Source organism: Neopsephotus bourkii, unplaced genomic scaffold, assembly GCF_033783945.1.
Source record: "Neopsephotus bourkii isolate Nb327-2 ecotype Australia unplaced genomic scaffold, CSIRO-AGI_Nbou_v1 NB_1634, whole genome shotgun sequence".
Lineage (NCBI taxonomy): Eukaryota > Metazoa > Chordata > Aves > Psittaciformes > Psittacidae > Neopsephotus > Neopsephotus bourkii.
In genome coordinates this window covers 4,215,405-4,232,710 of record NW_026902109.1, presented here as the reverse complement: position 1 = coordinate 4,232,710, position 17,306 = coordinate 4,215,405, and the positions used below count along the sequence as shown (strand labels likewise).

The following is a 17,306-nucleotide window of genomic DNA, read 5'->3' as shown; positions in this document are numbered from 1 at the left end:
GGTGAAAAGCTCTTCGCTTGCCAAGTGCAGCAGCATGCTGGCACCAGTGGAGTGCAGCAAGGCAAGGGAAGATGGGCACAGGCTGACACTGCCTGCAGGCTTGGGGCCCCCATTATGCAGGTGTACGTGAGACAGAAGAGTGGAAATTTTGCTTTGGCCTTCCCATGGTTACCAATTGTAAAGCAATCTCATTTCCTGAGGCGTGATGCTGACACAAAAAAAATAACAAAACTGCGTGGCAAAACTGCCAGTGCTACAAGTTCCCCCATCGGCTGATAGTACGAGACAGATAACTTGGCTCTGCGAGATCCCCCTTCAGATATGGGGCTTTTGCAGCTCCCACCTACTCCAGCAGCTACCCCCACTCCTGCAGGATCTGTGGCCCCCAACAAACATGTCCATTGGTGGGTACTGCTCTGGCCATATCCCATATAGCTTCCAGTGCTGGGGTGGAAAAAGCCCTGGGAAGGTGGGAAGGGCAGAAATAGCTGGTGGAAGGCTCTTTCCCATGTGGGGAGGTGTTCGCACATGCTGGAGAGGTGTGGAAGTGGTTGGCATGTGCCTGTGACCAGCAGAAAATGAGAGGTGTTATTGCAGGGACGGTTTCCGCAGCCTTCAGCAGGTGGAGGCTGATCGCCTCCCCCCACGTGTTCACTGGCTTCCTATTTATGTTGAGGCCCGCCTTAAAAAAAAAAGAAAAAGAAAGAAAAATGAGTTGATGCTAAAAATGCAAAGCAAAAATTTGGCTGCTAGGAATAACCGCAGCACGTGAGTCCTCCTGTCCTGCCTTGCTCCGAGTCCTCTGTTTTACCTGTGCCAGAAAATACCCCATGTGCAGAAGTTTATAATAAATCTCATGCAGCTCGATCCCTGAATCTGGTAGTAAATCTCAGCCTGAGGAGCAGAACCACTGGAGGGGTCTCCTCCACCTCTCGTGGGGTTTTGGTAGAGTGCTGTCCCCCGGGGAAAGTCACCACACAGCTCAGATCCCCACTGGGGGCCTCTGTGGACTTTCCACAGTGTAAAAATAGATGTACCACAGACAACTTACACTATCAGCTGCAGCATCACTGAAGGTGCCAGCAGCACGTTAGGCCCATGTGTCGGTGCACAAGTTAATCCAGCAGCTAATGGTATGACTGAGAAAAACCCCCACCACTTAAATCACCTTGTTGTTTGTAGTTTATTCTGAAGTGCACGTAAGTCTGGTTTAATTGCAACTAAAAGACAAGCAAAAGGTATGAGCTACCTGAAAGGCAGTTTTCATGTATCTAGCTATATAAGGGCTTTCACAGCTTTCCAGACAGGCCTCTTATGGAGCCACATGTTGTCCAAACAGTCTGCCATGCTTCCTGGGGTGCTTACAACACACAGGAATGATCTGGTTGAGCAAATCTGCTGTGTCCTTTCAGGAAGGAGCTGATGTATTTCTACCAGCATTTATTCTCTAAATGAATACCTTTTTCACTTCTGCTGTGAATATCTAATATTCTGCTTTAAAAAAACCTCTACACCTGCCATGAGATTCCAGAAATAGTTCACTTTTCTGGAAAGATTATTTCCCAGTCAGTGAAACTCACACTAAAGGCAAGCAGCTGGTTCCTAACCTTCCTGGTGGACTGACATGGGCTTGAAGCAAGGAAGATCACTGCCAGTGCCAATGCAAAAATGCAATTGACTGAAAATTGGGGTGAGATGAAGCACTGCTGCTTTTTCTCTCCAGAGGAAACAGCAAATGCCCTGGAGCCCTCTGAGCAACAGGCAGACACTGGGCGGGATGCACACCTAGACCACAAGCTGCTGGCAGTGCACACCTTCCATTGGCCTGGTTGGTGCCAGGTTTGCTTTTCCTCTTGGGCAAAACTGGAGACGAAGGCAGTGGAGATTTTTTCCATGCATGATGAAGGCCAGGAGGCCAGAGTGTTGTGGGCTTTTCTGTACTTGTCTCACTCCTGTCAATCAGGAAGTGGTGACGCAGGTTTTGGGTTGGGTTTGAGGTTTGGAAACCTTTTCTAAAAGTTGATCTCCTCGCCCCATCATATTTCTGAATTGTGAAGCCGTGGTGAAGGCTGGTGGCGACTGAAGGGATGCCAGCCAAAATGCAGCTCCTCATCAGATGTAATGGGAGGATTTTCCTGGCTATTTGTTTAATCCTCTTTGTGGGATACACAGCACAAGGTAAAACAGGGTGGTTGTTCTCTTGGTAATCTTCTTTCTGGGCTATGCAGTGTAGGCCAAGTAGGGAGTCTCTGAAGTTTTCAGACTGACCTTCTTGCTACTCGGAAAACCTGTTTTGCTAACATTTCATTTTCTGGAAGGAGAATGGTGAGAAAAGGTACTTTTTGCAAGTGGCACATTTCTGTGTCCCTTTCCCTATGAGAAAAAGACTTTATAAAATACATTTCTGTATGTGTGTATATTTTTAATCCGTGTATTTCAATTTGTTGTTGGTTTGTTGGGTTTTTTTTAAAACAAAATAGTGGTCCAGTTACTACTGTTATTCAGTTATGTAGTTGCAGACAAAATGTGTAACAGTTCCCATGTCATAACTATTATGGTCTGCTTTCTTGTGATGACAGGAAACTGGTTCTAAGTATGAGGAAATTAAACGTTTATTCAGTACAATATTGCAACACACAGCCCTAATACAACTAAAAGGAAATGTTGATTCATGATGATATGCATCCTGTGGATTTATTTCTTGTGAGAGAGAAGTGTTCTCCAAGCATGTACAGTATCATTTATCCCTAGACCAAGGCTGTGATAGTGACAGGCTTTAATTAATATCTACCACTCAGAGGTTGAGGGATTATGGCCTGGTTTTGCATGTTGTTTATTTGCAAATTATTCAGCTGCAGTTGTTTATTTTGTTGCCACTGTTGTTATTAAAAACTTTCTTAATAATATGAGAAGAAAAGAAGTGTTAAAAAGGCATGTGCTGTAAAAGAAGCAGGAAATGATACCCATGAGATTAATTTTTCTCTTACAGAAGAGTGTAGGAGGTAGCTGAAAGTCATCTAGTACATTTCAGTAATATATAGGGCAATAGAAAAGTGTAATTACAGAAAGACATTCCCAAGAAATGGAGAAAAAATAGTCTGAAGTGCCAACATGGCGAGAATGTGTCAGGAGGCTTCAGAACAAATTAATTACATAAGACAGAGAGGAAGGATGAAATGCCACTGTCTTTATCTTTACTATGCAATCGTTATTTTCTCCTTTTGGTATTTTTTGAAGACCACTTTTTAGTGACAGCCCCAGTCAGGTACCTCGGAGCACCAGAGCTGCAACCGTAGGTTTACATAACTGAGTCGCATCTAGAAAACACCTGAACCATCTCTCAAGGCAGCTCTTGGCACACCTTGAATTTCCAACCTCCCTATCAAAACTCATCCTGTTCAATTTAAGGGAGCTGAGCTGAGCCACTCAAAGCCAAAGCAGAGTTGTCTGTCACCCTTGCTGGAGAGAAACAGAAAGGGAGGGTGCAAGAGGCAGCTCACTGCTGGGGTGGCTTGTCCCCAGGGGATTCTGAGATATCTCCACCAGCTTTGGGGAGAACTGCAGGTGGCTGAGCCTGCAGGTCCCCCATGGATATGCCATGCCATGCCCCAACTGTGAATAAGCCCTGCTGTGATGATGGCATGAGGCAGGGGTTTCCCATCAGGTTTTCATTCCTAATTCCTGTGGACTTCCCGTGACCACGTGTGAGAAGCACCTGGTATTTCTGAGAGCAAAGATGTCACTTAGGATGTCAGTAGCCATTTAAAATGTCTTCAGGGTTAATTTATTTTTTGGTGGTTGAGCAATCAGGGCCTCACAAATTGCTTTCTTCCACTCCTTTAAGCTTTATTAGGTACTCATAAAGTTAATAGTCCTGGTGAATAACATCCTGGTCCTGGTGAATAACACACAGCTGATTCAACCAGGTGCTCCAGTGCAGAAGGCAAGGTACAAGAGAGTGAGGTGCCGACCTGATGCCTGGTCCGCTAACTGCATTGAAGAGAAGGGGCCCTGGTTTTACATGCCCACTGGTGGAGCCAACAGGATCCTTCCTCCCATGGCAGACCCGTCCCTGTAAGTTCATTTGTCAAATGTATGTTGTTAACTCTAGCAACCAAAAATGTCTGGTATTCCTGTTTCAACAGTCCTGTCACAGGTTGGCTCACCCGTGGGAATGTGAGGCTTCTGTGTGCACATTTAAGAGATAATAAACAAAACAATTAATTTGGAATAAACTTGCTGCTGCTCTGCATTTCAGGATGAAGCGATACCAGGAGCTGGGTGACATATTCCCTCTCTCAGACGAGGAGTCCGGCTCTGGGTCCGACACCATGGGGGAAGCAGAGCCAGCCTCTGGGTCAGGGCTCGGTGATGGCAACAGCTTCTCTGAGGTGAAGCTGCCTGTCTTCCTAGCGGGCCCGAGAGGCAGCGAGCTGAAGCGAAAGCTAACGGAGGAGGATTTGCTCCTGTAGGGCTGGAGGTAGCGGCCTTCTTGTGCCTCCTGCACCCCTTCCCCAGTGCCTGACCCAATGCGATGGCCATGAAGCAGTTTTAAACCAACTTCAATAAAAACTTTGCCTTACAATCTTCATTGCTTTCACTCACTAAAAAACCTTTTTTGTTCAGTCTGAACTTGCTTTTTGCTTTTTGTGGGTAGGGCAGCAGTGGAGAACAGGTTCTGGGGCCGTGCCTGATCCGTGTGGATGTTATTGTGCTCCAGGGGTAATAACTTAAAACCCTTTGTGTGGTGGGAGCCACCTGCACGAATCACATGAAATACTTCCAGCTGGCTCCCTCGCACCCTGAAAAGCACAAAATCTCGTGAAAAAGTTTTGGGACCACGATGAGGAGTGTCCGAGGGAACTGGGGTTGTTCAGTCTGGAGAAGAGAAAGCTCAAGGGGGTCCTTATCTTGACAACTGCCTGAAAGGAGGTTGCAGTGAAGTGGTGGTAGGTCTCTCTCCCAAGTAACAAGAGATAGGACAAGAGTTAACAGCCTCAAGCTGTGACAGAGTAGGTTTAGACTGGATAGTTGGAACAATTTCTTCGCAGAGGGTGGCCAGCCATTGGAACAGGCTGCCCAGAGCAGTGGTGGAATCACCGTGCCTGGAAGTGTTCAAAAACCATGTGGCCCTCAGTGACATGGTTTAGTGGTGGACTTGGCAGTGCTGAGGTCATGGTTGGACCTGATGATTTTAAAGGTCTTTTCCAGCCTGGTTGATTCTACCGTTCTGATTTCACCCGTTATTCCCTGAGACCGACATTCCCCGGGCGCTGCCACCTCCCGGCCGCTAGGCAGCGCCATCCCCCGCACCGCGCATGCGCCGCCACCGCCTGCACCCTGTCCCGCCCGCGGGCCGGCCCTTCGGCGGGCTTGGAGCGGGAGGCGGTGGTGAAGGGAATGATGGAGGGGGCCGGTCACGTGCGGCGGGGGGGAGGCGTGGCGTGGCTGGGCTGTAAGGTCACATGACAGGGGCGCGGGCCGGGCGGCTGGTGCTGGCGGCGCGCGGGGTGGGTAGTCAGCCGCGGAGGGGAGCGCACCATGGTGAGTGCGGGAGGGGCGCCCGCAGCCGCGACGTTACGCGGGACGCTACTCTCCAGCCGCCGCAGCGCTCGCGACCGCCGCCTCAGGCGATGGCGGGGTTTGGCCGGGCGGTGCCTCCTCCTTTCTCTCTCCATCCCTTCCTCCTTCCCTCCCTCCCCACCTGTGGCTCCAGCTTGTGCGTGAGGAGAGCCGACCCGCCGGGCGCAGTTTGCTCTTCGGTGCCGCCGGTGCTTTCTCCCTCACCTCCGGTCGGGCTTCGGAGCGCCCGGTGACACCCTTCCCCCCCGCTTTCGGTCCGGCCGCCCCCTCCCCGGCCTGCGTCATGCGGCCGCACTGCTCCCCGCTGCCCGCCTCGCCCCGAGCTGTGCCCGGGCCCGGGTGCGGCCGCCCCGTGGAGGTGGTGGTGGCGGCCTCCCCGCGTGAGCCACCGCTGTGCAGGGCGGGCTCGGGGGAGAGCTGACAAGACGGCAGGCGAAAAACAAAGGTTTGGGTGTTTTAAATATAATTTATGGATTAAGGCTTGGGATGTTTCCCAGCTTTTCTGTATGCACATGTCTTCACCCGGACTGGGAGTAGCCGTGGAACTCGGCTTCCATTTTTCCTACACAGCTGCTGGTGGGGAGGCTTTGGAGAGAGTGCATGTGATAGTCCTAAAAACATAAGTAAATCTTTGAGCAGTCCCTTAAGGCAGCAATTAAAATGACAGTAGTTGGTAGTGAGCCTTCAGGGCTGGTGAAATAGAGGCTACTTTGTGCTTAGCAGGCTTGGCCTAGGCAAAGTGCTTGGAGTGCTGTGATGTATAGGTTGAAGAAACCCACATTATTTTAAAGAATAAGCTAGATTTGGTTCTGAAGCCTGTGGATTCTTCAACATGTGTCTCTATCTACTGGACATGCAAAAACTTTTTAGGGCTGTATGTGAAGCTGAGGCTGGGATTTCTGCACTGTTGATCAGCTGCTGGGAGCCCTTCAAGTCCTTTAGTACAGCTGTAACACTTAAGGACTGAATGCAGATTGATTTTTGACCCTGATGAAGCAAAATTTTCAGTGTCTGTCTTTTGCATGAAATCAAGAACATAGCCTAGCGCTTGACCAGCTTCTGAAAACCTTATTTCTCCTTATTTTCTTAAGCTGTAACATAATAAGCCATATGATGGCTTCTTAAAATATTCTTGTTTTGCATAGTTTCCTTGCAGCAGTATCTTGGATAGCAACTGGAGGAGATACCAGCTGTTGACTTTTTTACTCCGTATGTTGTTGTCCTCTCTAGATGAGATCATGGCTGATCTCGAAGGGGTACAGTTGAAGTGTTCATGCACAGTGTCCCGAGAAGCCCTATGTTACCAATGTTAGGTCTGGCTGACTTAAATGATGGTCCAAGTTCATAATTTGGAAGGTACTGTGAGAGTATCTTGTATGATGTTTATGTAAAGGTAATGTTCTTCCAGGTTTAGTTGGGGGGGGTGTTATAAGGCTAATCTGGAAAAATGAGTACAGTTTCTAAGGAAAAGATAAGGGCATGTTCAGCAGGAACTTGTAACAGTTCTTACTGAAACTTTCTTTCTCCCTTCCCCAGGAGCCAAAAATCAAGAATGGTTCTAGTGTGCAGTGATTTAAAAAAAATAAAAAATTCTTGTTTCAGCAGTTAATGCAAATATGTGCTTGGCAGGGACTTGGAAGACAGTTTGGTGTTATATTTGAGTACCTCGTTGGTCATCTGCTTCTTTCCTCTGAGAATGTAAAGTAGCTATCACTGGGTTTCAGTTACAGTTCTATACATTCTTTGTGAATTGAACTAGGGCTGTTTGCTATCTGAGCAAATAGTAAGTCAGTTTAATCTTGTGTGAATTGGTGTTGTATAGCTCAAGCTTGCACCATGTCTTTGCTTGTCTCGTAGGGGTAAGCAAAAAGTCACTCAGTCTTGACACTGCTAAGGAGTATCATTCAGATCAAACTGTTCTTCTAGACTTTTTGCTATTAATGGTATATTTCAAACTTCAGGTTCAACACAATGTGTTTAAATGTGTTTTTACTCATTTTTTTATATTAAATTGATGAAATGAGAATGACTTGCATATATACCAAATTCATGTGGTTGAAGTGGATGCTGTTGTTGAGAACATAGTGTACTTCCTCCAACCTCCGTCAAAATTGTACTGAATTAGTGTTGTCTGCTACAGTACATCAAAGCAGATTAGTGTTTAATTCTTAGGAGAAAATGTTGACTTTTGTCCTTATCTTGTTGAGTTTCCCATAGAGCCGCTAACATGTTTTGCAGTTTCTTGTAAGAAATGTTTGTGCAAGGTCAAAGGATGATCTCTCCTAGTTTCTTATGCTTGATGCTGGTTAAAAGTTCATGCCTAGGGAATGCTGTTGTAAGGTGAGGACAAACACTTGGTGCTCATAATGAATTGGTGCCTGGAGCAGTATTACAGGCAAACTTGTAACATCCACTCTATCTGATGGCAGAGTAGCTAAGTCAGACTGCATGAAGAACAGCTGCCTCTTGACTTGGTTTGTGCTCACCTTATTGGTTAAGAGGTGTAGCAAGAGATGTCAAATAAAAATCCCTGTTTCCCTTCACCAACCAGGGGGATGATTTAGGTCTTGTATTATATCCCCTGTTGTTTCTTTTCACCCTGCTTTGATCTGTTGCTTGCCTTGCTTCTGATCATACTTGTTACTGCTGTTTCTGCAGTAAGTTATAGTGGGTATAAAGCAGTAAGTTTTTGTTTGTTTGTTTGTTTAATAATATCTCAGATCTTAAACCAGATGGAATATATTTGCTATAAGTTTGTTGTTTGTGGTTTGCTTGGTTTGTTGTTTTTTGAAGTGTGGTTTAAAAATTATTTTTTTTAGTGTAACCAGTGATTGTAAACTTTGCAGTGTCAGAAACTGAAGCTGTGTTTACAACAGTAATGTTTAAAATATTTGTTAGTATTTTACTGTAGGAGTAATAATGGTAATTATGCTGTGTACTTTTTTTTTATAAACACTATATTCTGTAAGAGCTGCTGCTGCTTGTTACTGACCTCATTTCAGTTATTTGTGAGGTGAACAACTGTCTTTTTGTCATTGCTGTTTCTTTGGTCTTTAATACGTAATGGCTTTGTAACTTCATGGGAGCACAAATTTTTTTTCCAATGTATAATGTACAGCTGCAAGTAAATATCACGTTTTAAATGGCATGTCCACTGTGTAGTCATTTTTCTAATTGTTATTCCAGAGTTTTCTTGGAGGCTTCTTCAGTTCTGTTGGTGAGATTGACGTTATCCTCAATGATGCTGAAACACGAAAAACAGCAGAAATCAAAACAGAAGATGGTAAAGTAGAAAAGCATTTTCTCTTCTATGATGGAGAATCTGTTACAGGAAAGGTAAATCTTTTTTTAAAGTGAGTATTAATACTGTACTGACTCTGGCATATGAATGCATATAAGAAGGTAAATGAAAAACTGATGTAAGCGAGAGCTGCAATTTCAGCTTGAGTTGTTATTCAGACAGGAAACACTGTTTTCCTATATGTGGGGTTTTGTTTTTTTTTTTTGTTTTTTTTTTTTTTTTTACCTATAGTTTACCTATAGTCATTCAGGCAACTGGTAAAACGGAACGTTTTACTGGTTTTTTGTTTCAGGTCAACTTGCATGTGTGAATAAGCTTTTTGTGCAACCATGTGCAATTGTATCATTGCTTCCCACAACAGAACTATTCCAGACTGGATCCTCCTGCTTCTGCTTCCCCTTGAACTCCAAAATCCACAACCCAGCCATGTAACAGTAGTTTTTGGCTGGCAAAGCCAACTTGCTTTGCACACCCTGAAGCTAAATCTTGTGTTTCATGCCCTGGAGTGGTTTATGGAATGTTGAGCTGGCTGCTGCATCAGCAAGACTTTTTCTTGTTGGGGGTGTGTGTGTGTGAAGGAGGGGCAATGACTCCTTGCCATCGCTCTGGTTTTACTGGAGCCATTCTTGCCCTCTGAATGATTCTGTTATGATTTACTTTTCCTCAAAAAAAATTGATCCAGATATTGGATACTGAGATTGACTTCCAAATAACTACTTTGATCTTGACTAACCTGTTGTCACTGGGCAGCTTTTTGCTCTTAAGATATCTTTCCATGTTAAGGTCTTGGTTTTCTAAATAAATCCTTTCAGGGATGGGAAACTCTCGCAAGATGGACCTCAAAACTCAGGAAACTGAGAAAACTAGCTTTTTTTCTGTTTGTTGGCCTGAGCACTTCTCACCTTTATTGGCAATATCTGAGAGGTGCCTGATGATGAAAGATGTTAGCCTTCTGGCTAACAGAAGCACAGTGGAATGAGGAGGTCTGGAATACTAGTAATTTATTGGACAACTTCTTTCTACCTTTTTCTTCCTTTTTACCACAAAGATAAGTTATTCAAGTAGTTTACTGCCTACTCTGATATCAACAATATACTGGGTTTTAAGGTACAGGAATTTCTTTAGTCATCACTACCTTGTCAGAGTTATGTATGCTTAATATTTATGTTTCCATAGAAAGTAAGAGTACGGAATTTTTTCTTCTGAGGTTAGGTGTGGTTTTGAGAATCAAATTCACAAGTGAAGGCCTTGATAGTAGGTTTCATTATCTGTTATTTTTCATTGACTTCTCTAACACCACTGTTTGGCTGGCAGCTGAGGAAGGGACTTAGGTTCACTTGACTTGAAAGGAATGCATCTTATGGCAGTTCTTTTTTGGACTTCCAAATATAAGTGTCAGAGGATGGCTTGAAGCTTTCCTCCTTCAAAGATTCCAAAAGGGTCACAACTGGCTTGTGAGAATTCTGCTTGAGGTCTAGCTGGGATTATTAACTTTGGGACTCAAGGGTTTCAAGCTTCATTATAAATTCAGGTTTGTGGATGATTAGATTTTTCTTAACTGTTTTAATGGTGCCTTCATAATGCTTAATTTCATAGCCAGCTGTTTGATTTGGTAGCCTTCAAGCTTAGGTAATGCTATTGAGAAGAGGTCTCAGTTTTCATAGGAATATAGTAATGTTTGTCTTCTTACTGGGATCATGTATTAAAGTGTTGGGAAAAAAAATGTAACGTGGTTTGTTTTAATTGTTTTTTCCCTTGCTAGGTGAACGTTTCCCTTAAGCATGGAAAGAGACTAGAGCACCAAGGAATTAGAATTGAATTTGTAGGACAAATTGGTGAGTTTAAGCTATAAAAGGGATATTAGGTGTGTGTGGTTTATGTAACTTTGCACTGTCAGCACTTTGGCTCTAACATTGCAACTTTGTCAGATTAGTTGATAAAGTGCCAAAGGAAGACTACATACTCCTTATTTTAATACAAATGATGTACCGATTTGTGTTACTCAGAGTCATTGGGAAGGAAGATACGTACATGTGAGAGAGAACTGGGATAGTGAGCATTTTTTCTGTCAGACTGGTTAAAAGTTTGATTAAGAACCACTTGAGACTAACATAACTTTTTCTAACTTTCGTGTTGAGAATTGCATGACAGATCTAGGATGAATTATAATGACTCTGGTCTGGAGACAGGAGATGCTGTTGCTGTGAAACTGCTGTGTCTATGCTTACATATTAAGAACTTGTTTTCAAGTGGCTGTCTTAGACCAGTGGTCGTAATAAGCCATTTGATTGTAGAATAGTAGTAATAATAAATCATTTGATAGGTGGTGGTAATCTGTGGGAGACCAGCTGGGATTGCTGGCCTGTCCTGCGTGAGCCCGTCTTGATGTTGTTTAGGTTTTGCGCCTTCAGCAATAAATGCTGAAGCCAAAATCAGGCAACGCTAATTACAGAGAATTACAAGAGGTACTTATTAAAGCTAGCTAAACTGTCATTTAAAAAAATGCCATGCTGGTGAAGCTTAAAGTATGTGTTCTGTTTGTTGCAGTTAGTTCTTTAGCAATGCTTGCTGTAGGCTGCTGAAACTGAAGATAACTTAGAAAAATTGGATACAACATTTGGTCACATACATGTAACTTAAATTAATTGATTCTGTTGTCCTCTTCTACTGGCTCCTGCCAAAATAGAGACAGTTTTGTCTGCTAAAAATGAACACTGTAACATGTTTTCCTTTTAACTTCCTCAACTGTAGAACTCTTCAATGACAAAAGCAATACCCACGAATTTGTAAACTTAGTGAAAGAACTGGCCTTACCTGGAGAGCTGACCCAAAGCAGAAGCTATGACTTTGAATTCATGCAGGTTGAAAAACCATACGAATCCTACATTGGTGCCAATGTCAGACTGAGGTTTGTGACTGTTGAGCCTTCTCTCCTCTCCTCCCCTGCAGAAAATTTGTAATTTAGCAATTATGCTGCCCTCTCCCCCTCTTCCTCCTTTTGGATTTCAAGTCAGACGTGTAACAGCCAGTAACTAGTGTGCCTTGATTGGAGTTAAGGTTGCTATAATGTGTAGCCATTTCTACTTTTTTGGAATTGCTCGGTGTTGTTCATATAGACAAAATTCTTCCAGTTCAATCAAGTGAAGATGGTCCCCGTGTTTCTACTTAGAAGTGTTTCATCTTGTGTTTTGGTGTCTTACTCTTCTCTGCTTAGTCTTAAGAGTTTACTCTTGTTTTTCAAAGACAACCTGTACTTCAAAGGGCTTTTGCTTATTCAATTCTGAATAATTATGGCTAACTTGGTGGCTTTCTTCCTAGGTATTTTCTGAAAGTGACAATAGTGAGACGGCTGTCAGACTTGGTGAAAGAATATGATCTGATTGTTCACCAGCTTGCTACATACCCAGATGTGAACAACTCCATTAAAATGGAAGTAGGCATTGAAGATTGTCTTCATATAGAGTTTGAATACAATAAGTCGAAGTAAGTGTCACTTAGAACAAAATAAATTGAAATAAATATCTTGGGGATTAAAGTGTGGCGTACGTAATATTTGATGAGCAATTGTGGCATCTGGAGACTTAAAATATAAAGCAACAATTTCAATTATTGTGTTGAGCTGTTTGGTTACTGGGTACTAATTACACAGTGATCTTTGAGAAGTACTTGTCTGTTCTGCCTCCAGTGCTAATAGGAAAGTCAATAGCAAATATTTAAGACTTGATTTCTGCATTTATACTTTTTCAGTATAATTGCAGTACTTCCTTTACTAATATGGCAATAATGGAAAGGTGCTAATTGCAGTGGTCTAGCTGAGATGCTTTGCTTGGTGGGGAAGTAAGCTGTAAGTAGTTAAGAAGCAGATAAGGCAACTGCCTGTATAACTTGTATTCAGGAAGGTGTAAAAAATGTGTTTATTCTTTAATTAAAACCCAAATTCTGTTCTTTTAAAGGTATCATTTAAAGGATGTGATTGTTGGAAAAATTTATTTCCTCTTAGTGAGAATAAAAATTCAGCACATGGAGTTGCAGCTGATCAAAAAGGAGATTACTGGAATTGGTAAGAGAAACCAAGTCTAAAAGAAATGGCAACTTGTATGTCTGTTGAGCCTTACGCAGACCTGGAGAAAACAGTTGTAGCTTTGACTAAACTAATGCTCCATGTGCTTCTTTCTCACTGCTGTTTGGCTACCATTTGCATTTGGTGCTTTGGTAATCTTAATGTAGTAGTCAACTTAGTCTGTAGCATTGTCCTGGGATTGTGCCTGTTGGGCTAGCTTCACAAATATGAACCGTTGTAAATGGAACTAGGCATAAATATGCAGCATTTTTGTCAGTCTTGATAAATAATTAACAAGGGAGAAGGTATGAAATGAATCTTGAAAACTCCTTATCTCTGCAGAGATTAGCTTGTAAAGTGGGCTTGGTAAAGATAAGCATGAATCTCTCATGGTCTAGAAAAGTGCCATTTTCAGTTGTTCTAAGACTGATATGATGGAAATATTAAGAGGCTTTGAAGCAGCAACAGCTTGAATATTGCAGATCAGGCTTGTACACCCTGGAACTAGGAAGGCAGCAAGAGGCTATGGCTCATGACTTCCTTCCTCAGTGGCTGGGGCCCCAGTGAGCTGTTTGTGTGGAGAATGCGAAAGGTTCCATAGCGATAGAGGAATGGCAGAAAGCACTACTATGTTGTTGGCTTTTGTGGTTAAATTAGGTGCTCTGGTTTCTTCATCCTAGTCTGTGGAGAAAGGTGGCTCTTGTGCTAGAGGCCAGATTCCTAGTCTGATCATGGTTTAGCAATATCGGTCACTAGCACTGGTCACCAAACAGGGTGGTTTTACAAGTCTTATCCCACGTGCTTGTCCCTTATTTAATGCCTGCATATGCAGAGTTCTTTTGAAGTGCTAAATACTGCCTCTTTTTTAGTGTGGGGAGGAGAGAGTAAGAAATAGATGCTTTGCCTGGGAGAGGGTTTTGCTTTTTTTTAGCTTGTACGCAAGACCAAGTCGAAAAATGTCATGTTGTGTAAATTAAATGCCGCAGAGTAGAAATCGCTGAGATAAAGCTTTTTAAATGTTTAAAACTGAAGCATGTGTTCTTACAGTGAAAATTTGTTTCACCAGGACCCAGTACCACAACAGAGACTGAAACCATTGCAAAGTATGAAATAATGGATGGTGCACCGGTTAAAGGTAAGTCACTGTGCTGGTTTTAAAGTGAGCATTTTGAGTTAAAACTTTATTTAAAAACACCTGGAGAGGAAGAGATTACTCGTATAGATTTTTCTTGGAGAAACCACACGTGTTAGGTTGCTGAAATGATAGTGGATTTTCCTTTTCAAAGCGGACATTTTTTGTTAACTGAGGGTATTTCACTTGGGATCCTAGTAGTTCTTACCCTTATTTACCACTGGAAATTCTAGGACTAATTTTTTTATCACTTTGTTTTGTTGCTTTTTTGTTGTTTTTTTTAAGGTGAATCGATTCCCATAAGACTGTTCTTAGCAGGCTATGACCCAACTCCAACAATGAGGGATGTGAACAAAAAATTTTCAGTGAGGTACTTCTTAAATCTAGTGCTTGTGGATGAAGAAGACAGACGGTACTTCAAACAGCAGGTATGGTCTGAGAAATCTTGTTGCAGAATTATCTGTTGTTGTACATGCTGCTTTGAATGCTCAGCATGTCAATGCCACCTGTGTTTCATGTATGGCATAACCATTTCTGCTGGTGAGTGTACTGGAAGCTGTACAGAAAATGTTAGCTTACAAAAAGTAGTCAAGGGGAATGATTGATACTCATTTAGCAAGTATAAGATGTTCATGCCATAGAACAACCTTGCATTGTGAATATCCAGGGAAAACACTTTGTGGGTAAAATAAGCTCGAGTTGCATTTGTTTGCTTGCTTGCTTAAACTACTGCAGGTAGATTTCTCCTCCCAGCATTATCCCAGATTCAAAATTGGAAAATTATAGTAAGGGATAAGAGATCTGACTGAAAACATAACAGAAGTTGAGGTCATGAAAGAAGTAGCACTGAAATGAAGCTATGTGGATTAGATCAGAATCTTCCTGTTAAAGAGTAATCAAGGCATTGTAATTAAACATGTTGAGCAGAATGTAACTGTGCCAAGCATACAGTGGCCATGATGGGCTTTGGATTTTGAGAAAAAGAAAAACTATAATCCTTTCAAAGCTGAGAGCAGGGTACTTAAGGAAGAAAGAAGTGACTGCTCAAGATTAATAAAGGTAAGTGTTCAGGCAGTAACAAAATATGTAAATTTACTTGTGTCATCTTTCTGTTACTTTCCATATGTACTGCACTGTTCTGTAACTAATGGGGATTCAGTTTTTGTGGTCTGTGGTGTTCTGGGTTTTGTGTTTTGTTTGTTTTTATTTTTTTCCCCAAAAAAGTCTTTGTCTATCAGGAACTTAAAATATTTGGTGCTGCTGACTTAATGGTTATTTGTGGTTTCAGAAGTATTTGCTTCCTCAAACAGGAAATAATTCTATGGAGAAAAGCACCTGAGAAGCTGAGGAAACAACGAACAAACTTTCACCAGCGATTTGAATCTCCAGAATCACAAACATCTGCTGAGCAACCTGAAATGTGAACTTGTATAAGGTGAAAAACTTTTGTGATGCGTCAGCAGGTTAAAGGTGGCAGCAGCCTGTGGGAAAAGAAGGCCAGAATTCCCATACAACTCTCTTCCTTCATCTTGCAGTGCTGCATTCACCATACTACTAAAGCTTTCTTCAGTTAAACATTCAAGTATGTATATACATTTAAAATAAAGTGCTTTCTCAAACACTGGAACTTTCTTAAGCTATATTTTATACTGCACATTTACTTTTATTTGATAAAGTTATATGCACTTGGATATGCATAATCTTAAATCTGATTATCTCCATGCATGGTAGGCTGGTATGTTTGATTTTTTTGCTGATCACCTATACAGTGTAGACTAAAGCAGTTCTCTTTTGTCATGTTGTTTATTGCATGTTTCTTTCCAATGTTGCTTATTTCCATTTGTTTTGTTTTGAAACTACAGTAAGATGCAATTGACTAAATCACACTAAAAATGGAGGTTTACAGTGAGATTGTGTCCTAAGACACTTACTTGTGCTAAGACTTATTACTGTGTTAGACAGGGTTTAACTGAAACTGCATGTATATGCACTATAACTGTGGAGTCTTTGGACACCTTAGCAAGGTTTCTGAGAAGCTTTGAATCTCAGTAGCGAAGAATGTTAGGAAGCATCTTTGCTCTCTTTCCCCCAGTTCTCTCTCTGCCATACTTCTCTAAGCCTTTCATGTGGGTCACTCCTGACTTTTGGGTGCTCACTGCCTGGTAACCAGCCATTGTAGAGATGTTGTCGTGATTACACCTTCAAGTGGTGAGAAAGTGAAGTATTTGAAATAATTGATGAAATAAATGCTGGTAACAGATTATTTTGCAAAAATGTGAAACTGTGATTCCTCCTGGCTTCATGCTTCCACTGTTTTCAGAGTCTGTCTCCTCACTGTCCTGACAGGAGAGACGAAATGTTCTCAAAGAACATCCTCCTCCTAGTCCATCTGGACCTGTTACAAGGGCACACAAGCTCCTTTGTAGTCTTCAGGAAAGGTATTTTGAAGCCAGGCAAGCCTTAAAACTGTTAGAAGCTTGTCTGGCACAGCAGATTGTTTCTCTTAATCATCTCATATGCATTTAGTGTTTGAAGAAATAGCTTAAAAATAGCTTTCATCTATTCATAACTGAGCATGCAGTCTGTTATCAGACACATGACTTGGGCATGAAACGAAGCCTGCTGTGTGGAAGGCTACTTGTGCTTGTAGTTCACTTGGTCTTTAAACCAAGGCTTCTCAACTCTGGTGCAAGTGTCATTGGTAACCTTACTTTATGAGTAAGTAAATAAACAAATTACATTTCTGTAAGAACTGTTTTATTACTATGGCACTTTGATAAAGCAGACAACAATGCTGTACTTTATGCTGATATACTTCTAATGTGGATATCTTTGAGAGCAAATTCAACTCCCTCATGTAAGTGCCTGTTCAGAAAGTTAAAGTAAAAAGCCAAATATTTTCATGGTCACTTGCATGTTGTAATCTGGAAATGATTCCAAGAGATTTTGAAAACTTGATTGTATTTAACCAGCCTCAGATTGTGCAACCATGTATAACAACCGGGAAACATACTGAGCTGCTATTTGAATTATTAAAACAGCTGTATTCTCACTAACATCTGGGTCGTCTTTGTTGATTGGCTCTGCCCTTTGAAGCCGCTGCGCGTGTTACTTCAGCATCCCCTTTAACGCCCGCCCCAGACGGCAGAGGGACTGAGGTGCCCTTTAAGGCCTCGCAGCACCGTGGCCGGTTCCCATCGTGCGCACTTTGCTGTTAGGGCCGTGCTGCG

At 42.4% G+C, this 17,306-nt stretch overlaps 2 protein-coding genes across 2 annotated transcripts; both read left to right on the top strand.

The window, feature by feature from the left end:
• The first annotated feature begins 2,001 nt into the window (after nucleotides 1-2,001).
• SRGN (serglycin) lies at nucleotides 2,002-4,591 on the top strand. The gene is made up of 3 exons (XM_061373947.1): nucleotides 2,002-2,178; nucleotides 3,927-4,074; nucleotides 4,259-4,591. The coding sequence occupies exons 1-3, from the start codon at nucleotides 2,088-2,090 to the stop codon at nucleotides 4,470-4,472; spliced, it is 453 nt and encodes a 150-aa protein (XP_061229931.1). The 5' UTR covers nucleotides 2,002-2,087; the 3' UTR covers nucleotides 4,473-4,591.
• Nucleotides 4,592-5,429: 838 nt separating this feature from the next.
• VPS26A (VPS26 retromer complex component A) lies at nucleotides 5,430-17,132 on the top strand. The gene is made up of 9 exons (XM_061373946.1): nucleotides 5,430-5,544; nucleotides 8,770-8,919; nucleotides 10,647-10,719; nucleotides 11,636-11,792; nucleotides 12,203-12,367; nucleotides 12,838-12,944; nucleotides 14,011-14,079; nucleotides 14,362-14,504; nucleotides 15,387-17,132. The coding sequence occupies exons 1-9, from the start codon at nucleotides 5,542-5,544 to the stop codon at nucleotides 15,498-15,500; spliced, it is 981 nt and encodes a 326-aa protein (XP_061229930.1). The 5' UTR covers nucleotides 5,430-5,541; the 3' UTR covers nucleotides 15,501-17,132.
• Nucleotides 17,133-17,306: the final 174 nt, after the last annotated feature.

Excerpts from the sequence above, each read along its gene's own strand:
- SRGN (XM_061373947.1), top strand. The coding sequence starts at position 2,088 with ATGCCAGCCAAAATGCAGCTCCTCATCAGATGTAATGGGAGGATTTTC. Across the intron at positions 2,179-3,926 it reads TGTGGGATACACAGCACAAG|GTGCTCCAGTGCAGAAGGCA; the intron begins GTAAAACAGGGT and ends TGATTCAACCAG. Across the intron at positions 4,075-4,258 it reads CCCATGGCAGACCCGTCCCT|GATGAAGCGATACCAGGAGC; the intron begins GTAAGTTCATTT and ends TCTGCATTTCAG.
- VPS26A (XM_061373946.1), top strand. Across the intron at positions 10,720-11,635 it reads TGAATTTGTAGGACAAATTG|AACTCTTCAATGACAAAAGC; the intron begins GTGAGTTTAAGC and ends CCTCAACTGTAG. Across the intron at positions 11,793-12,202 it reads GGTGCCAATGTCAGACTGAG|GTATTTTCTGAAAGTGACAA; the intron begins GTTTGTGACTGT and ends CTTTCTTCCTAG.